The sequence below is a fragment of the Gymnodraco acuticeps genome, unplaced genomic scaffold (assembly GCF_902827175.1).
Source record: "Gymnodraco acuticeps unplaced genomic scaffold, fGymAcu1.1, whole genome shotgun sequence".
Classification (NCBI taxonomy): Eukaryota; Metazoa; Chordata; class Actinopteri; order Perciformes; family Bathydraconidae; genus Gymnodraco; species Gymnodraco acuticeps.
This window is the reverse complement of record NW_022990838.1, coordinates 27,497-53,915: the sequence shown is the minus strand read 5'-3', so window position 1 is coordinate 53,915 and position 26,419 is coordinate 27,497. Positions and strand designations below refer to the sequence as shown.

The 26,419-nt window shown below is 44.5% G+C and overlaps 2 protein-coding genes across 2 annotated transcripts in view; one reads left to right on the top strand and one right to left on the bottom strand.

The window, feature by feature from the left end:
* LOC117557242 (transmembrane protein 211) overlaps positions 1-17,995 on the top strand; it is a 122,281-nt gene extending 104,286 nt beyond the window's left edge. The window contains exon 3 of the mRNA XM_034232967.1: positions 15,789-17,995. Within this exon, the coding sequence (XP_034088858.1) occupies positions 15,789-16,015 (227 nt within the window). The 3' untranslated portion in view covers positions 16,016-17,995. The remainder of the gene's footprint in view (positions 1-15,788) is intronic.
* A 265-nt stretch (positions 17,996-18,260) lies between these two features.
* LOC117557294 (spermatogenesis-associated protein 22) lies at positions 18,261-25,847 on the bottom strand. Its single transcript, XM_034233083.1, has 7 exons — positions 25,808-25,847; positions 24,892-25,029; positions 24,423-24,612; positions 23,746-24,118; positions 23,510-23,633; positions 23,325-23,422; positions 18,261-18,452 (listed from the first exon to the last, which is right to left on the bottom strand). The coding sequence occupies exons 1-7, from the start codon at positions 25,845-25,847 to the stop codon at positions 18,261-18,263; spliced, it is 1,155 nt and encodes a 384-aa protein (XP_034088974.1).
* Between the last annotated feature and the right edge of the window lie 572 nt (positions 25,848-26,419).

The following is a 26,419-nucleotide window of genomic DNA, read 5'->3' as shown; positions in this document are numbered from 1 at the left end:
GTGGTGACAGTGAGGGCGGTGGGCAGTTTAAAGCACCGTTCACTCTGCCTCGCTGCAATCCACCGTCTCCTGGCAGTTCAGACTCTGAGGAAGGGAGTGATCGAGAGGTCCGTCTTTTTAGTTAGAGGCAAAAGACAAGGAGCAAGACAGGCAGTTTCAGTTGGAAATAAGAAAGCTTGAAATCGACAAGGAAGTCCGGATGCGTCAGCTGGAGCTAGACTCCGAGCTGTGCGCATCCGGTGCTTTTGGTAATGCCGGAGGAAGCTTCCCACTTCCTTCTCATCCCCCTGCTTTCAACGTAGTCAAAAATATTTCGTTAGTGCCACTTTTCCGTGAGACTGAAGTGGATGCGTATTTTGGTGCTTTTGAGCGCATTGCAGCGGCACTACGGTGGCCGGCTGAGGCCTGGGCTCTGTTAGTCCAGTGCAAACTTTATGGGAGAGCTCAGGAAGCGGTTACTGCTCTTACGTTAGAGGACAGTCTAGACTACGACATGGTGAAGGGTGCCATACTTGGAGTGTACGAGTTAGTTCCTGAAGCTTATCGGCAGAAGTTTAGAAATCATAGAAAGGGTCCCAGTTAAACTCATGTCGAGTTCGCCAGAGAAAAGGGAATGATGTTCACTAAGTGGGTTGCTTCATGTAAAGCGGGGATTATGCTGCTCTGAGGGAACTGATCATGTTGGAGGAGTTCAAGAGATGTTTGCCTGATTGCATTGTGGTATACTTGAATGAACAAAAGGTAAACTCTCTCTCTGCTTCCGCTGTGTTAGCTGATGAATATGTGCTCACGCATAAATCTGTGTTTTCCCCTGTCTCTACTGAGAGGTCCCGCCGTGTGTCTGACGCACCATTCACTGAGCCGTTGAATGTATATGATGTAACTACAGAGGAGAGAGAGTGCTTTTACTGCCACCAACATGGACATGTCATCGCCAACTGTGCAGCTCTGAGGCATAAAGAGCAGCCGCAAAACATGTCCCCTCCAAAAGGCATCGGCCTGATTAAAGCAGAGTCATCCACTATCCCTGCATCTGACCCTGACGATGGTGAGATAGATCCCTGTTTTAAGCCTTTTGTTTTCGAGGGGTTAATATCCTTAACTGGTGAGTCTGCCGATCAGAGACCTATGCGCATATTACGAGACACTGGAGGCTCACAGTCTGTGATTGTTGCCTCCACACTGCCATTTTCTGAACAATCAGCCTGTGGTTATGGTTCCACATTATGCGGCATTGAGATGGGTTATATCCCACGGCCTGTACACAAAGTACATGTCCAATCAGACCTAGTAACTGTTTTTTACCCAGTCGCTGTGTGTCCAGCGTTACCGTTGAGAGGGATAGTGTTTTTAATGGGAAATGACATTGCGTGTAGTAAGGTGATCCCTGCACTCGGAATATTGGCCTCTCCTCAGTCCGCAGGGTCATCCGAGGTAAGGGAAGCGAATACCAACAGCTCCCCTATTTGTGCAGAGACATGCCCACAGGCGAGTGAAAGTGACTCTGATGTTTCCCTGTCTGATCCTGTGTTTGTGCTGATGCTCTCAGATAAAGCTGTGTCAGAGGCAGTGGCGAGCCGTGACTTTTCTACCTAGGCCCTCAGACCCCCCTTCCCTCGAGAAAAAAAAGAAGAGATATTACGTCACAGCGTATACTTCAGCGGAATATCAAAACCGCGGCCCGGGGTGCAAAACGCATCAATGACAGCGACCCTCTACCACACAAAACAACACCATTTATATAAACACCTATCATAACAGGGCACCCACAGCCAAGTAACAATTACAAATGAATTAAGTCAGCACGGCGGCCCGCATTGAAAATGACTTAGGCCTACCTTTGATGATCAAATCACTTAAACACAAAGTCCATCCTCCTGTCCTTTTGGATGAAGCACTTGCGGGTCATGCAGCTGATCCTTTGCCACTCCAGTTTATCATTGTAACTCAATCTTGAAAATGACTCTGTTAATAATTTCGCAACGATGTCATCACTATCACTGACATGAGCCATCATGAACGAACTTATGTGTTACGAACTTGGATACTCAAAGGTAAGGACTCAAATGCACGACCCGGGAGCCAGAGGTAAAGTATAATTAATATACTTTATTTCTTCCACAAAATATATACAAAAGAAAAAAGCACTCTTACGAGGTGACAAAAAAGGGTCCAGAAAGATACAACAAAATATCGCTCACAACGTGAGGAATTAAACTTTCAATAAGTTTCAGAAGCATAATGTAGGTTTGAACAAAGAAGCAATCAACGACGAGCAGAGTACTGGCATGAGGACAGGACAAGACGAACTGACACTGAACACTGGGAGACAGGGGAATTTAAAACACTCAACAACAAGACACAGGTGAAAACAATCAGGGGCGGGGCTGACGCTGATGAGGACGGGAGAACACATAAGGAAAAGGAGTCAAGGGACCTGAAGTGAGACGTGACAAAAACAAAACAGGAAGTGAAAAACAATACAAAATAAACAACATGAAACATGACTGACTGACACATTTGGCGGCGCACAACATTATGCTAATTATAAATCTATCGATCATAAATCTATCGTTTAGATTTATGATTCGAAAATAATAAAAGTAGGGTAGACATGTGGATATTATCCGGCTGAACAAAACGTGCATTTATCTAACAGGTTCGTTTTCCACAGACCTTATTTCGAGCTATTTTCCAAAATCCTATGGAGAAATCCCATTGCTTTCTGTCGAGGGAATCCGAGCGAAGCTTACTTCCGGGTTTTAGGACTGCACCACTTGCATAGACCTCACAGCGGGCGGAACTTGTCATAAAGTCCGCGAAAATAAAGCCCGCCCATTTAGAGGGAAGATATGATTGGTCAATTGTACTGTCAATTGACATTACTCTCTCGTTGAGTTACTATAGCTGGCCCTCTGTGAATGTAGAGAGGGACCAACAAGCTCTCCCGTCTTCACATAAATCGCAGAGACGGCATTTAACCCTTCACATTCCAACAGAAACTGAACAGGCAGATTCGAAGGATTATTATTTCTTTGGAAATATTATTTTAAATACAATTAAATCAAGTTATTTTTTTTTTAATGTTTTCAAATATTATTTTTTAGAATATCTTAGGCCCTCACAGAGGGCCTACAGGGCCCTGACGGCTCGCCACTGGTCAGCGGAAAAGCCAAAAGTTGTGGTTTCCCCTCCTCATGAGGATGTCGCGAGACCAGTGCAACACGCCGGCTCAGACAAGCCTCTCGACTTTCCGACTCTCTCAGTAACCCGAGAGGGTCTGCTAATTTATCGGATACTCATCCTAGTTTTGGTGTTAGCTCTACAGCATTTTGAGATATGTGTTGGACCCAGCCTTTGGCTAATCGTAGTCGTGTTCCTTTGTTACGATCCCTTCGTAGTCTGCTCTAGCGTGCACAAGCGCGATCAGCGTCTCATGCGATGGGCTCTGATCGTGTGGGACTACAACACATTTTGACACCGTCTTAAACAGGGCTCAGAGAATGTGTTGGCCGATGTATTGTTCAGGTTGGTTTGGTGATGTTATTGGGTAGATTCAGGGCCGCCCGTCCATACAGGCCAATCACGCAGGCTGCATGGGGCCCCGCCTTGCGCAGGGGGCCCCGCCCAGAGGGCCTCAGCTGCTGTGCGCAGTTCTCCGCTCAGTTCTCCGCGCACCCCCCGCGAGAGTGAGAGGTGACAAGGGGAGCACGTCTGTAACCCGACACCGTTGCAATGAATCGACATCTGACCAATCACGGCTTTGATACGGCCACTAGTGCAGGTGAAGAGATGTCGGTGAAAAGACAGTTTCAGTCCGGCACAAGCAAGAGGGAAAAAAAAAAAAAACATGAAGAAACTAGAGCATCACTCGAAGGTGGGTTATTGTATGAGTCAAATGTACAACTTGCGAATGTTGTATAAGTCAAATTGCCAATTGCCATATTAAAACATCAGCTGCAATTCACGACATGAAGAAGGCAGTCTCTGCATAGCATATAGGCTAATGGAGATGCAGTTATTTCCAGCATTCTTTATTTACCATTCATTCAAGTATGTTATGCCTTTTATCTGCTAATGTACAGGAGGAAGACACTGTCTGTCTAGTTGGCTTACATAACAGTTCAAGTTTACAGCCTAAAAAACATGGAGCATTTTTCCCCCTTTTATTCATTTTTATGTCAATTTGCACATTTCATGATGATGCTCAGCCTCTCCCCTTAACTCCTAACAGTCATCATCATGTCAACAACAACACAGAGAAATACTGATAGAAATGTGTGTGTATGATACATTGCTGACAGAGGGAACTACATTTGAATACAGATTTAAGAAGTATCCGTTTTTGAGCATGTCATAAGCATGTTTTGTCTTGACTATATTACAACTATATTATAATAAAATAATATAGTATTTATATTATTGAATTGATTATGATTATTATTAGTAGAAGTAGTTTATTTGCATTCATTATATTTTAATCTTTTTGAGGCTAGTATTTGGCAGGAAATGCAGACGTATTCACCTGTAAACGCATACTGAACGACATATATGCACATTTACCATTTACCTCACTGTATAAAAAAGTAACTGTTGATAATAATAATAAACAGGAATTATATTTGCAAAGTAGCCTACTTTGTTTCCAAAAAAACATGTTTCACTCCTGTCGGTTGGGGGGGGGGGCCTCATCTCACAATGTCGCTTGGGGCCCCAAGTTGGCCAGGGGCGGCCCTGGGTAGATTTGTTGGTGTGTTTGGTTCACAAAACTGTGGGTTTGTGTCTTAAGGGGGGGGGGGGGGGGGGGTTATTTATTGTCCCTGTATGCGATTAGACTCCTTTTTTAGAGTCCTCCTTTTGTTGGTTATTTATCAACCTGTGCCCTTTTGGCCTTTTTGTTTGTTCCAGGCTGCATGCCTGCCATTTTGTTTACCCGGCTATTTAAAATAAACCCTTTATAATTATACCAATTCCAACTGGTGTGTGTTGTTTTCCTCTACCCCTAGAGGGGGACGTAACACCTGTATAGAAGAGCACAAAGACAGTTAGAAGACTGCCAGCTGAGCTACTGTTCAGTGCTATCATTATTATCATGTAATAAGAATGCTTGGTTTATTTTAGGCAAGCGTTTGCCAGAGGTTTCAAACTGTCAGAAGAGTATTATGTTGGGTGAGAAGTTTTTCTTAATTTGCATTCCAAGAATAAATAGGAAATGTTGAGACGCAGTAGAGATAGCAACCACATTTCCTGTTGAGTATAATCCAGCCCTTCCCATCACTAACTGACAGTCAGCACACGGTGCCAATCGAGTTTGATCCGGAGCAGAGGTCCTTGCATCGTAATGAAGCCTCCCCGCAGCTCACAGAATTGAATTTCTTATTAGTTATATCTTGGGGAGAATGAGTTTCTGTAAAAGATACAAGGTGTATGAATGTCTGGCGCTGCAGTATATTTGATTTCTGACATTTTACTGACGAGAGTACATTCCAGACATTTCAGCAGCTGGAGTCTGGGCACATGTTGGAATACAACACACGGGTAATCCTATGATTGGTGTGTCTCTCGGCTTGTGTAATAATCTGAGCCGGTGTAAGAGCTCTGTGATGAAAGTGAGTCAGTGTCACGCTTGGACGCCAGGTCATCACACACCTTCCCGTCCCCACAAACACATTCAATCTCTTTCTCTCTTTCACTCCGCTGTGTAACCGCCTCTCCGTCTGGGAGCGGCTCTGTATCCCCCAGACTCAAGGTTAGTTTAGTTTGCACAAGTGGAGTCTTTGTATGGTGGCACAATGTTTCTCCCTCTGTTTCATTTAATGTTTCTCTACTCTACTACGCTTGCCACATACAAAAAAACCTTTACACAAAATCGGAGAGACAGGCACATAAAGGTATTTGCTATTCATTAGCGCTCACAAAGGGCTACACAGCCTTGCAGCTACGTGTAAGAAAAAAAAGCAGAAGCTGATGAACAATGTCATCTAGTTCCCTCGGACGCGTCTGTTTTTCCTTTCCAAATCGATATTTGACTCCCTCAGTCCGAAGCCTGCGCGCACTTCAAAGCTGCTGAAGTGTGTATTCAAAGAAATCCAAGAAAAATATCAAGGACGATATTAACAATAACTGACTGCAAGTAGGCTACATCGCATTTTGAATGGAAGAGAAACTATAGGTTACTTACGTAACCCCAGTTCTCAGAGTAACATGAAGTGAGATGTCTCACTATGGGATGCGCCTCATCGCGGAGCAAACAGAAACATCAATCTCATTACGCCAATCCTGATTGGCTGGTGATCTTGACGTCAGCGTCAGGGAATCACCCCCTATAAGTAGCTTGCGCCAAGACGCATGCATCATTCAAAATAAGCACCTCTTCTCGCTTCACCATAGCAAGGAGGGCCGTCTGGTGAGACATCTCACTTCATGTTACTCTGAGAACTGGGGTTACGTAAGTAACCTATAGTTCTCATTCATAACACTCCGTTCGATGTCTCACTATGGGAAATTGTAGCTCCCGTATTGCCAGACGAGCTTATCTCAAAAATCACCAACCAAACAGAACCTTAACAGGTAGAGTCCCGACTCAACAAGGTGCCCAGCACTGCTCGGGCCACGCTTGGAGCGGAGACGTCTAGCCTGTAAAAGCGGACAAAAGTGAGCGGCGAGGACCAGCTCGCCGCTGCACAGATGTCTTGGATGGAAACACCCTTGAACAAAGCCCAGGATGTAGCCAGGCCCCGAGTCGAGTGAGCCCGCAGACCCGAAGGTGCTTGCAAACTCTGACTCGTATAGGCCAAAGCAATTGCTTCCACAATCCAGTGGGAGAGCCGTTGCTTAGTAACAGGCTTGCCCTTGTGAGGGTTAGCCCAGGACACAAAGAGTTGGTCATTAAGACGAAGCTCCTTTGATCTGTCCATATATGTGCGTAAAGCACGGACTGGACACAACAGATCCTGCCGCTGTTCCCCGGAGGAAACCAGCGGCGAGGAGGAAATGCCTCAATGTCAATTGGGGGTACACGAACCAACCACCTTTGGTTGTAAAGGCAGGGTTGGGCTTCAACAACACTCTCGTTTGCCCTGGGGCGAACTGAGTGCATGAAGGATGTACAGACAGCGCATGAATATCACTGACCCGTTTGGCGGATGCCAGGGCCAGTAACAGCACTGTCTTGAGTGACAGATGTTTCATGTCAGCTCCTTCCAGGGGTTCAAATGGGGTCATTCTGAGCCCATTTAAAACCACTGCCAAGTCCCATAAGGGCACCAGTGACCTGGAGACAGGGAGGAGCCTGCGAGCTCCCTTCATAAAACGGCAGACCAAAGGATGTTGGCTAGCCGTCTTACCCTCAAAGCCCACATGGCATGCAGCAATAGCAGCCAGGTACACCTTGATCGTGGAGAAGAAAGCTCTCTGTTTATCGATCAAGTCCTGTAGAAATGATAAAATCACCCCGACAGGACATTGAAAGGAGATGTGTCCTTCTTGAAGGCACCACTCCTCAAACACCCTCCACTTACAGTCATAAAGAGACCTGGTGGAGGAAGCTCTCGCACTCTGAATAGTGTTTATCACCTTCTGAGGGAGTCCCACTGTATTCAGATTGTACCACTCACGGGTCAGGCCCATAGTGCCCCGCGCTCTGGGCGTGGATGAAGGATCGCCCCCCCCCCCGCCTGAGACAATCTGTCCCTGCGTAGAGGGGGCTGCCATGGCTGCCCGCACAACAGCCGATATATCTCCGCCAGCCCGTACGTTGCGGGCTAAGGCGGAGCCATCAGGATAAGTGTGTGGCGTTGCTCCTTCACTCTGGCCAGAGTTGGGGGTATCAGAGCCAGGGGTGGGAACGCGTACAGAAGACCCGGAGGTCAATCGTGTACGAGTGCGTCCACGCCTAATGGTGCGTTTAAATCGTGCATTAAAGAGAACAGCTGTCATTGAGCATTTTCTCTTTATGCGAACAGATTTAACGCCGCTCTGCCATAACGCACCCACAGCGGACTCACGATCCTTGGATGTGGAGTCCAGTCTGCATAGAGTGGTGCACCTCTGGACAGTAGTTCTGTCCCGAGGTTCATCACTCCTGGTACATGCGTCACTCTCAGAGAGAGGAGACGTCTGCCGCTCCAAGGGATAAGTTTGTGTGCCAGTGTGTGTGACTGGAGACAACGCAACATCCCTTGGCGGTTCATACACGATACTGTGGTCGTGTTGTCTGTCCTCACGAGGACATGGTGTCCTCTGAGAGAAGGCAGAGAGCGTTTTAGGGTGGGGAACACCGCTAAAAGCTCCGGGTGATTTACATGCGCCCGCTGGAGGTCTCTGCTCCAGAGACCCCTCACCAGGCGACCTTCGTAAATACCCTATCAGCCTGTCAGACATGCGTCCGTGGTGGCCACCTTCCGTGAAGGGACGGCACCCGTAGGTGCGCCCCGTACTAGAAAAGTCGGGTGCGGCCAGTGGCCCTTACGGCTCCAGCCGGCACTGCGCATGCGCGTGGCGATGGTGCCTTCACAACCCCAGCCGGCACTGCGCATGCGCGTGACGGTGGTGCCTTTACAGCTCCAGCCGGCACTGCGCATGCGCGTGACGGTGGTGTCTTCACGACCCCAGTCGGCACTGCGCATGCGCGTGACGGTGGTGCCTTTACAGCCCCAGCCGGCACTGCGCATGCGCGTGACGGTGGTGCCTTCACAGACCCGTCAATTGTCCGCCCTTTGAGAGAGGCCGTAGCTGCTCTCAGAAGGGGAACAGTTGACGGACTGTTTATTGTTTTTCTTTTCATTTTTCCGAGCTGCGCCCTTGGCTCGAAGCCTGGATGCGTCAGCGGAAAATGATTTGTGACAGAAAAATCAATAAGTGTGTGACATGTGTTTATGCGGACTTGAGGATGGTGTTGAGGCATCTCTCGAGGCGGCGGGAACACATTTAGAGCTGGGGAACCGTAGACTTCCAGCTCTGTCACAGAGGGGAGAAGGAGGGGCTGTCGCGCCGCTCGCTTCTTCTTCCTCGACTGCTGGCCGAAATTCTGGGTTGGCTGCGCCTGGGCTGCAGCCGGAACCGGAGATTTTCTAGGCCAGCTCGCCCTCGTCCCCTGCCTAGGCTGGGGACTCGGGGCGGACTGCGACCTCTGCGCTTTCGGTATTTTTAACCGAGCAGGGTTCGCAGCTTGGACGAAGGGCTGCCGCTGCCTTCGCAGCGGCTGGGCCCTTCGAGGGAGGCAGAGGTGGAGGGCCTCGTCCTCCTTCTTTTTCGACTCGCATCTGCTTTGCATGGAGGCAAGAGCGGAGCCGAAAATCCCCTCGGGAACGATGGGCATGTCAAGCACATCCTCCTTTTCCCGGTCTGGGAGATTGGTGAGGTTGAGCCATAGCTCTTTCCTGCACCACCATGATCCCCATTGTTTTGCCCGTGGCCTGGACGGCGCAGCGTTGGACACGGAGACAAATGTCTGTGACCGCGGCCAACTCGTCCAGAACGGCCGGTCCAGGATTACTCGACATATCCTCACAGAGCTCCGCTTGGTATGCGGTTAGCAGTGAGGAAACGTTCAGAGCCCTGGCGGACAACGCTGCGGCTCTGTAGGATAGGACCGTTCCGTCATGGTTGACTGGAAACAGTCCACCTTCGCTGGCAGCGTTGGGTTCCTGCTTGGTGACGGGCCCATCCTCGGTAGGAGGTGGGTTGCCACCAGCAGTTCCATCGGCGGTATGCGGAGCAGGCCGAGCCTCTCCATACCGTCGCAGTCTAGAGAGGAGGCACCCTGGATTGGGGCCTTGTTGGTAAAGGGTCGGTCCCTCCACGAGACCGACACCTCATCCAACATCTCCGGGAAGACCGGGAGGAGTTGCCTCCTTGTCCTCGTTGCTTGGGGAGAATGTTTCCCCTCGTAACGGGACCTGGCGGTCTCCTTGGCCCTTTCGGGCCACGGGATGTCTAGCCTGGACGCAGTGCGCTGACACGCAGCCTGCAGGTCCCTGCTCAGACAGGGCGAAGCTGGTGTGCTATCGCCCGGGAGAGCAGCCATCGCTCCCGGCTTTGCCGTTTTGCTCATCCGAATCAGACAGGAGGGACTCAGAGGTGTCCTCTTTGTCCCCATGTAGTCTAATTCCAGGACATTCCCCACGGGTGAGACCATGGTGAGGTCTCGCCGGGAGCTCCCGCCTGGTGAGGCGTGGGGCTCCGTTCCCGCGTCTCTTGCCGCCACCGGGTCCCGGCCTGACACGGCGTGGGATCCCGGTTCCGCAGCTGCCGCTGTTAGTGAGCCCCAGACCGACATAGTGAGGGGTTCAGTCTCTGCAGCAGACGCCCCCGTGTCTTGATTGCCAAACGGCGAATCAGTGGACATGAGGGAGTCCTGTTCCAACAAGCTAGCTTGGTGTGCTAGCCGTCGGTGGAGGCTCTTTCGGGTGAAAAGGGCGCAATGCCCGCACGAGCCGGGGTTGTCGATAGCCTCCTGGGCGTGTTTCAGCCCGAGGCAGGACGGGCAGACCTGGTGTGAGTCTGTGCCTGCTATCTTCAACCCGCAGCCGCATGACCGAGCCTTCGAGTCCCTGACTCCTCTGGTGTGAGGGGGAGAGGCGTCCATCTTGTTCGCCTCGTGGCGTGGAGAGGACCCGCTCGTAACAGGTACGTCGTTGAGAGAAAAAGTGTTACCAACCCGTCCTTAATCCGGAGAAAAAGGGGACGGTGTGGGTCCTTTGTTCTCAAAGAATATTGACTGGTGTGTTAATATACTTCTAATCCTTTTCTCCTCCGTGAGAGAGAAAAAAAAAAGCGTCCTCGCTACCGTGGTGTCGGTAGTAAGGGGAAGCTAGCTAGCAACGGGTGCGTAGCTAGCTTGAGAAAAATCAAAACCGTACCTTACTTTCCGGGGAAAGAACGGCGAGGTCGATTTTAATACTAACTGGCGTTAGTATTACCGTCTTCTTGCGAAGCAGAAGGAGTAGCCGGCGAGCGCCCGTCGACCGAAATGGTTATATTTGGGTTCAGTCTGTGGACCGTTAAGCTTGTCTGGCTACTATAGAGATGTGCTCTGAAGCGAGAAGAGGTGTTTGAATGATGCATGCGTCGTGGAGCAAGCTACTTATAGGGGGTGATTCCCTGACGCTGACGTCAAGATCACCAGCCAATCAGGATTGGCGTAATGAGATTGATGCTTCTGTTTGCTCCGCGATGAGGCGCATCCCATAGTGAGACATCGAACGGAGTGTTATGAATGAGAACTTGTCGTAACAACTATTGGTCAGAATCTGAATTTCTATATTTGAAATGAACCTGATTACAACAGCAGAAGAATAGTGCAGATAAAGTAAGAGACTTGCATATTCAAAATAACAAAGTAGGGACACGTTATTAATAACACAATAGGTGAAAAATAAATAACAGATAAGTACACCATTGTAAATAAACAAAGTATATACACTCACTGGAATCTTTTTCAGAGCATTCTCTGTAAACCCTAGCGATGGTTGTGCGTGAAAATCCCAGTAGATCAGCAGTTTCTGAATAACTCATACCTCATTCACACCAACGCAACTCCGGTTCAAGCTCCGTGCTAGAGCTTTTGAGGTTCAGAACCGGTTCTTCGGTTTAGCTCCGGCTCTTTTCACACCGCCCAGAGTCTGACCGGTGCTGCGTCATTGCGTCATCGTTTGCATCATGATGTAACCGTTTGGTGCCTGCTTCATAAAGCCAAACCGCGCGAAAACCCCTCACAGCTGACACCGACAACAACAACAATGGCCGATTGTGCTCCAGCTTCCTCTGTACCTCTTCGGAAGACCAGATTCCCAGCTGGTCTCTTCAGTGGACCACTGCTGCTTGTTAAGTTTCTCCATCGTTGTGTATAAACTGGATAATACGCAGGCTTTTTGTTGTTGTTCAGGAGTTGATCCCGCCCTTGCCCCCGCCTCGACGTAAGCGTGACGTATGCGGTGTTTTTGCTCTAGCCGGAAAACATTTTGGTGCTTGAAACAAACCGGATTCCGGAGCTAAGAGGCTGCTCCGCTGCTGTGTGAACAGGAAAACCCGGTGCTTTTCAAGCTCCAGCTCCGAACCGGCCCTGAAACACCGTTGGTGTGAATGAGGTATCAGAGCAGCCCGTCTCACACCAACAACCATGCCACGTTCAAAGTCACTCAAATCAACTTTGTTCTCCATTCTGATTCTCTGTTTGAACTTCATCAGGTCGTCTTGAACATGTCTACACCTTAAATGCATTCAGTTGCTGCCATGTGATTGGCTGATTAGATATTTGCGTTAACGAGCAATTGAACACCTAATAAAGTGTCCAGTGAGTCTATACTGTGTGTATATATTTTTCTAGTGACCTTTTCAAACGATAGAAGTAGCTGGTACTGTTTACAGATCATAAATAAATTGAAAGAAAAGTCAAGCTTAATTTGAACGAGGGTATATTGTACAAAGTTTTATATGGTTTAGGTTGAACTCATAATCAAATTTAAATCCTACCCCCCTTCTTTGTCGCTGCGTTGAAACGTTTCACGGAAACTGGGACACATTAGTGCACTCACTGCCCAGTTTAACTTGAGGTCTCTCCTTTAGTCACTGTCTCATAATCTCTGAGCCATTATGATCGCCGTGGTTACTCAGCAGCCCTCATGTGATCCAGGCTGACACTCTTTCCTCACACCTCCTCACTTTCAGTCATCTCTTTTCTGAGAAAGGACCGGACTTCGCTTCCTGGTTCGTGTTCTTACAAATGCAGACCGATGATGGGATGTTGGATAAACTGTCCGCTCGTTTGGTCAAGTAGAGCGTAATGGATGGAAGCACTTGTAACTTATTACTGCCTGGTGGCTGCTGTGGACCGCTCTTTAAGACCGCTGTAAGGGACTATTCGAAGTACTGGGGGAGGTCGATCTTGTATTTCATGAGGACGTGGGAGAGAAACTCCCCCTGGAGGGAACTTTGGGATTTTAACCTTTGAACACCATTTACATGCACAGAAACCTAAATAACCCACTACAGGAAAGGAGGGGAAAACAAAACCTTTTGACTGCTGTTGTTTTTTAAAGCTTAATCTAGTTTTTTTGTGATTAATATTATAACATTACAGTACCATTTAACAAAAGAAAATGTTCCCTTTCTTAACGTAGTCAATGTTGCCAACAGCACAGAGGCATTCACTTGTTGCAGCCCACATGTAAAACAGTCTCCTCGCTGCCGAGTAATAATCACTTTGAGGCTTTAGTCTCGCTGCATGAAGTGTCATGTCAGCCTGTTTCATTACATGCCCATCCTCATAGGATTAGATTACTGGGCCATGTAAGACTCTGTTGAAATGAAGTTGATCCACCCTGCAGTGTGCAGTTTAGGTTTTCTCTAGCCTTTAATTAAAGGTTTGTCACAAAATGTAGACTTCATTGTTCTGCATTATGCATCCTGTGTTCTGGCATTTAAATGACATTACACTACTTTAAAGGGAGGCTTTTTTATTCTACCAATTCTTGTTTCTTGCCCAAACTTTGACTGTGATCAGTGCAGTGGGAGATTCTGTGTTTGTGTAAGCATGTGTGCGATGACTGAAGGCGATCTATCAGACTCCACACGGCTCCCTCTGGAGCCAGAGGCGGCTTTATCCAACAGTACTGCAAGACATGTAAACACACTTTGATGTGTAAAATCGCCTTTAAAACGTGTAAATGATTCGGCTTGGTTTCAGATCTGAAGGATGCAATTGATCCGTTTGGAATTAGCCTCTTGCAGCTTTTTCGGCAGTTCTCTTCCTCATTAAAAGCTCACAGAGATCAAGAGCTGCATCTTATCTGATGCAGACAGCCGCCCTGCTTGCCTGACACCTGTTGGACCCTGCTGCCTGGACCCCAGTATGATGCATTGTTCAATCAATTATCCATTTTGTGTCCAAGATTGTCTTATCATTTTAGACTAGCAGGTAAGAGGACTTGGGGTTCTGCGCGCTTGCTTTGTGTTTGTTTCCATAAAAGCCAATGATAGCTTGATAAAGAAGGTCATTAAAGTGTCATTAGGCAGGGCCCCTGCAGATATAACATGGCAGCGGGGTTAGGAGACTCAATTAAGTCCGCAGAGAGGCACCGGGCGAGACAACACTTCCCTATCATCCTTTCCCCCCCAACATTCAATCCCAAAGCCCCCAGTGTGCAACTAGAGCATGAGGGAAAGCTTCCTCTCCTCCTCACTGCCCACACAAACCATCGATGTGATCCTCAAACAGATACCTCCTCACATGAGCCCCCTTGAAAGTTGGAAAAACCGACATCCTTCTAAATCAATAGCAGAACTAAAATATATGTTTGTTGTGTTTTCTACTCACTTTCACGAGTTCAAGCCTTCCCAGTAACCCCAGCTCTCCTCAGCTAAAACAACCCTGACACCTGGCATTGGGATGGAAATCCAGCCGGCACTCGGGATGACTAAGAGCAGCAATGATAGCCCGTAGTACAGTCAATAACGGCTTGGCAGCACGGGGCCCTGAGACTCAATTTGTAAAAGTGAGCGGCTCCGAGCAGAGAGGAAGATAAAGCTGATCGCAGCAGAAGTGCACCAGGAGCTTCTTTTTTTCTTTTTAAATGAGGAGTGCAAATGGATTTATGTAGACATTAATCATTTTGCATTTGAAGTTTCTGGCAGTTAAAGGTCATCAGCGCTTTTGTTGTTCAATACATTAAAAGCTCGGCCACTGCAGGACTTCTAAAACTATCTAGGTCATGATTTATTATATGTGCAACACAAGGGAACAAATCATTAGTGCAAATGGAGGCACTTCAGCACTGACGAAGTATCTAAATGACACTCTTAACTGTCTGTCAGGCACTGTGGGCTGTCTCTGCTGAAGCTCTACTGCCCCCATGTGGCTCTCAGCTGCCACAGCAGCACAGTGGATACAACAAGACGTGTGTTTTATTAAGGAGAATAAACCCTTTAACATACCTTAAATATATTCACTCTGAATTAAACCATAAGACTTTATCTATGCAAGATCAGACTTTATAATTGTATCTTTCAATCTTTGTGGTTCGCAGTACCAGGTCTAAAACCAACTGAACTCTGTAAAGAACATCCAAAAACATTCATCGGTTTGCTTCTTGCTAATTATTTATCTATATATCACATTCCATTTACTTGTAGATGGACTCTTCTTGCACTATTTATATTTCATTTTGTACATTGCACATCTCAAAACATTCTCTTGCACTATTTTATTTGTATTTGTTTGTTTTATTTGTTTTATGTCCTATTCATGTTGCACTGTTGGAGGAGCCTGACCTGAAGAATTCCATTGCCATATCTACACTGTAGCCACTGTGCACATGACAATAAAGCCTTGCATCTTGAACCTTTTGTGCTAAATTAATTATCCAGTGCATATAGGAATATCAAAATAATACAACTTTTTTTTTTTTTTTTTAAACTGGATAATTATAAAGCACTTATGAACACAAAGTACAAAGTGCTTCAAAGTTAGAATAAAACATGTGTATAATAAACCACATGAAGGCCAACATTAAAAGTTACAAATAATAAACAGGAAATTATAAACAACAATAATCAAGGTGGTAGCAGATAAAAGCACGTAACAGTATCTGCATTTCTAAAGTATTATTTTAATATATTCTTCTGAGGTGGTTGGACAAGTTTATGAACTGTTGCTCAAAATATAAATAACTACCAAACACGTTCCCAGATTGTTTGTAACAGGCTTGATTTACTGTGCCATCGTTAATGCTGTGGCCTAAGTGTTTTTGTTTTGTTCTCCATCTAACCCTCCTTTCCTCTCCCCTCAGTGTTCATCATGGGGGCCGGTCTGCTGGTGTACCCGTTCGGCCTGAACTCCTCTCTGGTGAGGTCCTTCTGCGGGGACTCTGACATCTACTACGCCGGGGAGTGTGGGATCGGCTGGGGCTACATGCTGGCCATCGTGGGAGTCATGCTCACCGTCTTCTTGCCCTTTTTTGCCAAATACGCACCGAAGGAGCACCTGTCCCCCACCCCGCTGCCCACGCTGTTATAGTGCATTGTCTGGTTTGAATTCCCTCTCTCTAATGTCACGGGGAGACACCTGCGTCCCGTTGTTGGAGGCGATGCTGTTCGAACACTGTCTTACTGCATCTGCTCTGTGACATTTACATGGAATGTTTTACATTACAATATTACTGTGTGGGTTATCACTTTCATCAGGACCTCACAGGATTTGAGAAAAAGACTACAAACATGACAGGACTTGCTAAAATTGTGTTTTTTTCCCTTGGTTTCCTTTGTGATGTCAACATGTGTAACATTCCAAAACAGACTGGAGGCTGGCCGCTTAAAGAGAGTGGACGCATGAGATGTTGTGGCAGTGTGACTCGAATGTGTCAATAAGAGGTTTTAAAGAATTTTGGACTAATAAAATGAATGGAGTTGCATCCAGTGACGATGTATTGTGCTCAAGCGTTTGGACTGTAAATATTGTCTGGATTTAAGACAACTGATGGAAGAAAAGAGAAATCTGACGCTGTGAAGGATGTTGGCGCTGCAGACTATTTGTGCCTGAAATCTTCAGGTCAGGCTCCTCCAACTGTTCACTCCCCTATTGAAACCGGGGAGTGAACCAGCCGGAGTGAAAAGACGTATTCAAAGACTTTTGACACAGCATCGGACCTGCCGAAAGGACAAATGGATATCTCTAAAAATGTTATGTTGGAATACTGCTTTCTTTCCTTTTCCCCCAGAAATGTTTTTGTGTAGTGTAACTCGCTTGTTAAGAAACAGTTGTTTGTCTGTCTACAACACACAATACTAAACACTCTAATTCAGGAAGAAAATGATTGCAAAAGGCAGGGAGATGTAGGATTTTTGTCAAAATAAATGCATGATAAGACAGGCTTTGTTAATGGTAGAACAATTGATCTAGATTTTAAATGTGATCTGACCAACTTGTGCCTTTTAACATAACCAAGACAAGTGTTTAATACAATGATCAGGTTATCATCTTTTTCTGCTGAAAGACTGTGGATCCTGTTGTGTGGTGTGTTTCTTTTCCAATGATATGTTTCCCTCTCAGAGGTTAAGTCTTTACTTGATGCAGTATGATCTCATTAACTGGAGAAAATGTTCTGGAGGATCAAAAAAAAAGATGATGTCCTTGGCGGTATAACGGCAGAGAAAAAAAGGAAAGCAGTGTACTTGTCTTTAATTTTGAGACATTTCCCCCAATTATCTATAAGAGGAAAGTCACTTGAATTGCTATAATAAAGGTTGTGACACACAGCTACAGACTAATTCCTGGCATCCTCTCTTACATGATTTCATCATTGAGTGGCAGAGGAGGGGCGCTGTAAGAATTGAACTTTTGGTTATCTGTGCTGAGCTGACACATTATTCACATGTGTAAAACATAGCTTATAGTAATTAGCTCCTCAAGTAAGCTAATGTATTTTTTTGTTGCCAATCCACTTCTCCTTTCAAGCGCTGGCACACTTCCTGTCATATTCCAAGGACAAAATGTCTCCTTCTCCACTTCCTCTCCCTGTACACTGCCAAGTTCATCAAGCTAGACGGCTTTTTCTAGATGGTGTTAGTGTGTATTAGTGTTGAATTATGGTTTGGATTATGCTAATGAGTTCATATTTGAATATTTCCCATAATGTCCTCGCCCTGACATGAAGACAGTGACTGTGATTATGTTGCCATATTTGCCAGAAGGTCAGAGATGTTGGTATTGTGTTGACCTCATACTGTGCTGAAGGACCCCTCTCTGCTGATCCATTGTGTGTAAAGTCTCAGCACTGGTGAAACTGTTTTGGTAGAGTAGTGTTATTGTTTTTCTCCATTGTGGTAACTGTAAATAAACTAACTGTACTTGATATCACATTATTCCTAACTGCCCCGTATTTCAAAGATATATTTTGAGATATTACCTCTTCGTGTTTGCTTTAACTGCATTAACCTCCAGACGATGTTTGCTGTTCTGTGACTTTTCTTTTTAATAAAAAAAATATTTCAGAACTTACAAAAAGAGAAGCTTTAATTTCATTTTGGGTTAAATAAATATAAGAACATCAAAGCCAAACCTTTGCAAAGGAATTCAACTAATAACAGTATAACAGCACAAAAGCGCCCTTCACAGCTAAAACAAACTTTGATCAAACCTAAAACATTCTTTTTAAACTACTACCTCTAACTAGAGAAATCTATTACTATATAACGACTCATCAAACACTAGTATCATTTTCCTGAACAGTGTCATACTGGTTTAGATGCCACAGTAATGTTTCTCAGACCTCACTGAGTAATTTGACCAGCCCTCTCATCTCAGCGTCGCAGGCCTTCACGGCCTCCTGAGCGTTCCTGAGCTCTGAGGGCAGGCCGGGGCGGACGGACACACACATCAGGACGTCCCTGCTGCGGTCATAGTTCCCCACACAGCGATGCACCTGACCTCGGATCAGACGGGGCAGTTCCTGCTCCTGTTGGAACAGAGGTGCAAAAATTCATTAAGTCAAGTTCAATTCCAGAGTTTCTTTGTTAGTATTCCCAAAAAGCCAGAGGTCTGTGGCTGATGATGTTATGTGGCCCTGGAAACCTTTTTAGGGGAAGAAGAAGAACGGCAATATGTAGGGGTTGATGCATAAAAAAAGGGTTCCATTTAGCAACAAAAATATGATTTATGAGGACATTTCACCCAGAGTTCCTGTTAGAATATTTTTTCTCCGGTCAACATGTCCGTTAAAGTTTAAATCTTCCGGATAAAATGAGAAAAGTGCCGGTCAAAGGTCTTCTTTGTTATTTATTGTGCTTTAAAACAAATTCATATGATTCGATATTAAACAAACTAATTATAGTAGATTAACTATTCAAAAGTGAACAGTAACTTACAATAACGCGGGAATAATAAACGGAGCACTCTCCCTCTCCTGACAGCCCGTCAGTATCATGCAGCTTGCGGATCCAGTAATGAGAGACCCGACAGTAAAACTAAACATATCTATAACTGGTTTAGGTAGTTTGAGAGGTCATTAAAATAGCTACGTGTGATATTCTAACCTGAAGTGTGTGTTTTGTTCCGCTCACCGCTGCATGTGATCATGCAGAGCTGCGTGTCGACTCGTCAGCAGCAGCTGATCTCTCTCTCCCGTCAGATTAGACTTCACTCGCGTTTATGTCCATATCGATCAGATCCAGCTAGTTCTAGCTAATGATATGACTACCTGCTTATTATAAGACACCTAAACAATAAGCGTCGCTATGCAACCGGGTGAGGCCACAAAGTATAGCGCAGCATTATGCATTTGTTTACATGCCCACCGGAACCCCGAGGCATTACCAACAGATCAACGCACAATCAACCCATACAGGACATCTCTTTCTCCACATTAAGTGTTAGACATTAGAATTGACTATTCTTGCCTGTCACATAAATGGTGCAAGTTGCGCAACTGATGTGGTATTGCGCTAAACGGAAATTATTTTGAACGGACACTTTGACCGGAGAGATTTAGATTTGCCGGTCTTTAGCATATTTTACCGGTCGTAGTCCGGTAATTACCGGCTAACGGGAACTCTGATTTCACCCCAGAAATCCTAACCTATTAAACTTGACACCTCACTTCACAGGTAAAACTAGGGGGAGCTAAACAGAAATCGACCATCACGAATCAACCAAATGGTCAACAATACATTGATGCAAGATTTATCCGATAAAAATAACACTGGACCATTGGGGAACAATGTCAAGTGAAAAGGAAGAAGAGCAACATAGTTCCAGAATCAGAATCCAAATGATTCAGTAAATCCTCCAGATCGTTCTATTTAAATAGATGTGAAAGCCTCTAAATCTAACCAAGGATTTCATTTTCATTTTTTCATTTAAATCTTTATTTCGAACAGATAAAAAAGAAAATATTTAAATAGAAAAAAACAGAATACCGTATTGTTAGAATACAGTATTTATCAATATTCATAATAATATTTATATGTTCAACAAAAAATAGTCATAATATTTATATATTCAATAAAAATGTTCATATTAATAATAATAATAAATCATATGTGTCCGAAAGGGAGCAGGAGGAAGCAAATGCTTATTAATTCCCACCTCTAACGGCCCGTCCACACAGCGGCGTGCGTTGAAGCTTTCCAACGCTTCTGCCCATTCACTTTGAATGGGGTGACGTCACTTTTAGCCGAACTGCATTTTGGGAAGCGACGTGGAGCGTTGCTGGCGTAGCTGGCGTCAAAAGTTGAGCAATGTTCAACTTTTAACGCCTCGACGGAGGCGTCAGCCAATGAAATCCCGTTTATTCAAATCTGCCAGTACAATCGCTAGCCAATCAAACCGCGTGTATGCTGGGAGAGACTGCGCAGGTCATTTCCTCATATTCAAACAAATTGAGGGAAAATTCATTGTAGCGGTAGTGAATCACCCGGTGTTGTATGATCAGTCTCTGTTCATCTACCGGGATACCAACCGGAGGAGCGAGGCATGGAGGGAGGAGGCAGAGACAGTGGGTGAAACTGGTAGGTTTTCGCCTGTTTGGGGATTTTATATCCAGTTTACTTCGTTTTAACATTGCTATTGCTTTGTATGTCGGGGGCGGGAGATTCATGTGATTGGTTGTTGGTCGTGTTGCTCGCAAAAAATCCCCAAGCTTCAGATACGCCCACCTCCAAGCGTCAACGCACGCTGCTGTGTGGACGCTCCGTAACGGCCCGTCCACACGGCAGCGTGCGTTGCTTCAACTGAGATGCTTCCCATTCACTTTGAATGGGGTGACATCACGCTTTGCCGAACTGCATTGTGGTTCCGTCGCGTCGCTTTGCCTCCGTTGCTCGCTTTGAAAGTTGAGAAAGTTCAACTTTTCAAGCTTCGACGGAAGCGTCAGCCAATCGAATCATATGCCAGTACAAGCTCTAGCCAATCAAACCGCGTGCTTGTGTGTCCGGGGCAGGAGATTAATGTGATTGGTTGTATGTCGCGCGCCAGACACGCCCACCGGCAAGCTTCAACGCACGCTGCCGTGTGGACGTACCGTGACTTACTGCTGATCAATGATTATCCTTTAAATCATTTCTGCAAGATATTCCTACTTACATATTTACATTTATACATACATTTACAATCATTTCTCACCTTCAATCACCTTTCTTCATTCTCATAGTTTACCAAAAAGGTGTTTCTGTACATCCTTTTAAACTTAATTATATTTGTGCTCTTGAAGATAAGGATGATAGTTTTCATACATACTAATAGGTTAAATCAGGGGTAGACATTAAGGGCCGGTGGAATTGTATTATCACTGGCCCCACCATTGTAACCACTGGCCCGGAGCATTCGTCCAAAAAAATCGACTAATAATGAAGAAAATGAACACATTTGTTGAAATAATAATTTATGCACAAACTACAGTACTACTTGTACTACAACATTGGAATTAGGGGTGCACCGAATGGGAAATTCTTGGCCGAAACCGATACCGAAAATAGGAAACAGTTGGCCGAAAACCGAATGCCGAAAATGATTAATAGAAATATATATATATATATAATGTATACATTTTTTACCAATGTTGTTCAGCTACCTGATTATGGAAATAGACATGATTATGGCAAAATAATAATCACTATTATGGGTCCATAAAACATTTATTCAGCACTTTTGAATGCATACAGTACATTTATTTTTCTCTGTAGGATAACTACAACAAAGTGCATTCAGAACAAAGCCAAGGGGCTTTAAAACTGCATAAACATCTAGGCCAGTAGGCCTACAACAAAATAGTGTAAATAAAGACTGTAACAGCCAGGCCTTCAACAACAACACATGCACCTATAAGTGCATGCATACAAATGTGCTAACTGGATAAATCCACATGAATGTAACTATAGTATTTACAAATGAAATTACAATTGAATTTCAAGAATCTGTAAATAAGGCCTCATAAACAAAGTAGTAAACATTGTATAAAGATACATAAAGTGAAAACTGGATACAAAATCCACAATCAATTACAAATTAAATGACAATTTCAAGAATCTGCAAATAAGGTGGTCTGTCCTCATGAGCAATGTAAACAACATTGTATCATTTAGATACCGAAAGTACAATATATTGAACACTGTGCTGCTGTCATTTCCCCCTAATGATAACCTGAGATGGTGAATTATAACTCACAATGAAAATTGTTCAGGAAAGTGGGTATAGAGTAGACATGTAGAACTAGATAAGCTTATGATAAGCCAGCCTTGTCTACTTATTAAGGAAAAGTGGGAGGTTCTTTTTAATGAACAGTAGCTTCTCTGCTTTATCAGCCATAAGTCTGTTCCTCTTCTCATCAAGCACATGAGAGGCAGCGCTGAACAGTCTCTCGCTGTCAGTGCTTGTGCATGGAGCACTCAAATACTTGCGTGCCACCTTGGCCAGGTCAGGAAAGCGGTGAAAGCGGTGTGCGCTGGTGATTTCATCATACTCCGCATATTTGTCCGGGTGTTTAGATTTCAAGTGGTGGAGTAATCCCGAAGTGCTGAAAGTCTTTGCGGTTACACCCCCTCGAGAAATGTCAGCTGAACACGTTTTGCAAATTGCAATCCGCGCCTCTTTCTCTGATATTGTGAAGTATCTCCAAGCGGCAGACATGTTGGCTGTGAGCCAGCCGCGAGCATGGTCGCCGCGTCTTTATTACGTCATCACAACAACACGTTAGGTTACCAACGTAAGCCTGTTCTGACATTCGGTGATATTTTTTCGGTGCTAAAAGCCGAAAGGGCCTTTTTAACCATTTTCGGCCGATAATTTTCGGTGGCCGAATATTCGGTGCATCCCTAATTAAAATCATCAGTTCTTCCTAATTTTCCTCAATTGTTCATATTTGGTTTATTAAAATAATGATATTGTGGTCATTGTTAAAAAGATTCTGCTATTATTATGAGTATTATTATTTGTATAATGCGCTTTCTGCCTTCCTGTCATCAGGAGTTAGAAATATGTAATAGATTAGATTAGAACCTTCATTATCCTAAACTGCTGGGACATTTCCCTATAGCCAATACCTTTTTATTTTCTATTTTTAGTGGCCCGAGCGGGCAAGTGGAAAGTACGTTATGCTGGCCCGGGGTGTCTAAATAGTGCTTCCGGGCCAGCGGGCCATTTATAATGTCGAGCCCTGTAAATGTACAATATATAAACAGAATAACAAAATGCAGCATAATCATCAATATAAACACCAAGTCATCTTTTCCAAAAAAGTCATACTATAGTGTCTAATGCTGAGTGGACTCAGTGCAAAGGGACTTAGTCTTCTGAAAAACTCAAATGAATGAATTCTCTGCTAAAAGGAACTCACAGTTTCGTAGAAGACACACTGCACCACCGCCTTCCCGTCTCTCATGAGGAAGTTCTTGGCTCCGTGGCGACCCAGTGTGACCGCAGAGTCGAGAGTAGCTGAGGGAGGAGAGCACAGCCTGTCAGTATGTTTAGAGATACTTAATAGTCACATCAGATACAACTGCCAATTCTGATTCAACTGACCAAATATCTCAAATAAGTACGGGACTTTGTCTTTAAACTGGCTCCAGTGTCTCATGCCATTAATGACTGAAGTCAGGATCCTCAGTGAGGTCTCGAAGGCCGGCTTCTGTGCAAATTTGTCCTGCTGAGCATAAAATCAAATGCTGCAGTGATCAGGACAATATTATGGAACATAACTGGCACATTTGAAGTTATTTAAAATGATCAGTTATACACTTTGCAGATATTTGTTCTACCTGGATGTGAGTTTGTCGTGCAGCCTGAGATTTAATTGTGCTGCTGTTTCCCTCAAAGGGAAGTCTCTGCGGGCCGAAGCTGTTGGTAAAGTTCCAGGATTTGTTTTGTGGCTGCGCTGCAAGGGGAGCAGAGGGCCTGATGGGGGGGGGCACAGGAGCAGCCAGAGGTCTGGGCTGCTTGGGATACTGATTGTTGAGAGTGAGCTGTCTGTAGGATGACTGCTGAGCCATCGGAGAGAACCCAGAATGGGGTGTTGGCTTCATTGGTGCACTCTCGATAAAGTGGGGATCTTTAAATTTGCTCTGTGTGGAGTTAACACCAGGGCTGAACTCCCGCGGTCTCCCTGGGTTGCTGGGCTGTCCCATCTGAGAGCTGGAAATGTGAAGACATAAATAAAACAAGCAGACACCAAACAACAGTCACAATCAACGTTTGAAATGGCAACATGTTAGTTAATTCATCTGTGGTTTTAAACATTTTCCATGCTAGCCAGGTACATTATTATTGGTTGTGAGCAAATCAATTTACAGTCATATTGCGGCTCATAGTGACAGCTTATGTATTGCCTGTGTCAGTAGTGGTGGTGACCATATTTATGTCCCATGCAAAACTGTATCTCATGTGTCTGAATGGTTAACTGATTACACTAACGGTCACCAAATTTAAAAAAAGGTACCTTGTGCCTCCAACTTTGTATGGATGAGCTATGGGTTTAAAGGCTCTGATTGGAGGAGAAGGGCCCGGAGCAGGTCTGTTGCTGACGTACTGCGGGGGTGGAGCAGATTGTGGGACGTCCTGCCTTTTCCACTGGGGGCTTTGTGCAGCACTAGAGGCCGGACCTGAGGCCTGGTAACATCCAAATGTACCTGAGGGAAAAAATACATTCTCAGAGGGAAATCTTATAGCATCCTCTGCCACCTGCAGCTCTGAATCTTAATTAATGGGGAGATGTTTTACAATATTGTCCTATATTTAACATAAAATGGACTTAATGGTGTGATTCAGCAGTAGATGGGGATTTTGAGCAGTCAGGCATTAAACAACACACAAAGGCAATAATTACTTTTTGTAATGTATTTTTCTTTGGATATACTGCCACCTGGTGAGTGAAATACAGTGCAAGCTTAAAGAGCTGAATGCTTCACCTGAAGAGCTGTGAGGTGCAGCTGAGCTGCTGCTTGCATTGTATTCACTGTGGGAGAAGAATTCATTCTCAGAGGGAGCAGAGGTCAGAGGAACTCTGCTTCTCTTCTTCTGGTTGAACAGCGGCACAGATATGCAGCCTGATGGACACAGCAGAGGAAACATATCAGCATATCAGACTGACTGCAATGTTAATATTTATAATGTTACTATAATATAACAATAAGTGTACTTATCATCTAGACTCAATATTTTGTATTGAGTTATTTTGATTCAGTGTTGGAAGAAATACTCAGATCCTTTACTTGAGTAAAAGTACAAATAATATGGTCTTAAAGTACTCAATTATATGAACAAGTCCTGATTTCAAAATGTTACTTAAGTTACTTAAAATTAAATAAAAAATTAAAATAATAAAATAAAGTACAGAAGTATTATCAGCTAAGTTTACTTCAAGTATAAAAAGTAAAGTACTTAAAAAAGTAGTGATATTTTCACATTATTATATTATTAAGTGTATTATATAATGCTGTTTTTATACATGTAAGAGCCTTCAGTATTTTAGTTTGTCAATGTGGAACAAAGGAAGATACATGAAATACTGTGTAGATTAGTAGTACAGTACTGCATTATACTATATCAGCATATCCTGTGTTTTTTATGTAAAAAGTAACTGTGAGTGTTAAAATTGTAGTGGAGGAAAAAGTACAACATTTGCCTCTGAAATGTATTGTAGTAGAAGAATAAAGTAGCATTAAATAGAACATTTCAAGTAAAATACAAATATGTCAAACGATTACTTAAGTACAACACATTGAGTAAATGTACTTAGTTACTTTACACCACTCTTTGTGTTTACGTTATATCACAGGACTATATTAAATGGAGATGAATTTGTAAAGTATCTATTTAACTAACCTGCTGTTTGCCTGGGCTGCTGGTTCTCCTGTCTCCTCATTGTGGTGGCTGGAGACAAATAGCTCATCCAGTCAACCTGAGATGGGGGTATTACCTGAGGTACACGAGGAGACGCAGGTCGTTTTTTACTCTATAATACCATATACTGTGTATATATAAAGTATAATACAATACAACTGATGTCCTGGTTTATATTGGTCCCCCACTTGGTTCTTCACAAGTTAACAGGTGATGGGATAACTCAGTTGGAAAGACTTGACAATTTAAGCCAGTTTATATTCGGTTGCTTTGTCAGTTTAGCAACAACTGTACAGCTTTTTAGCTAGTTTAGCTTTATGATAGTTAGCTGACACGCTAATGTTAGCTTATTCTCTAAACAACTCGTCTAGTAGCCTAGCATACAACTAAAGTTGTAACTGTCTTTCAATTTTACATCCCCAAATTATTTAGTAAATCCATTACTAAATATTTGTTGGTAAAATAAGAAAAGTTGCTACCTCATCGACAAAGTTCATCACCCTGGAAAACGACCCGCGCCAAAACAGGTGTTGCCTTCACGTTCCACAAGAAAAGTTGGATCTCCTCTTTTTAAATCGAAGAGCATTTAATCGG

Bases quoted from the DNA above. Each gene is read 5' to 3' on its own strand.
- LOC117557294 (XM_034233083.1), bottom strand. From the start codon at position 25,847: ATGAGGAGACAGGAGAACCAGCAGCCCAGGCAAACAGCAG. The intron at 23,634-23,745 runs GTAGAACAAATA...TTTTATGCTCAG, and splicing joins CACGACAAACTCACATCCAG to CAGGACAAATTTGCACAGAA. The intron at 23,423-23,509 runs GTCAGTTGAATC...CTCCTCCCTCAG, and splicing joins GTACTTATTTGAGATATTTG to CTACTCTCGACTCTGCGGTC.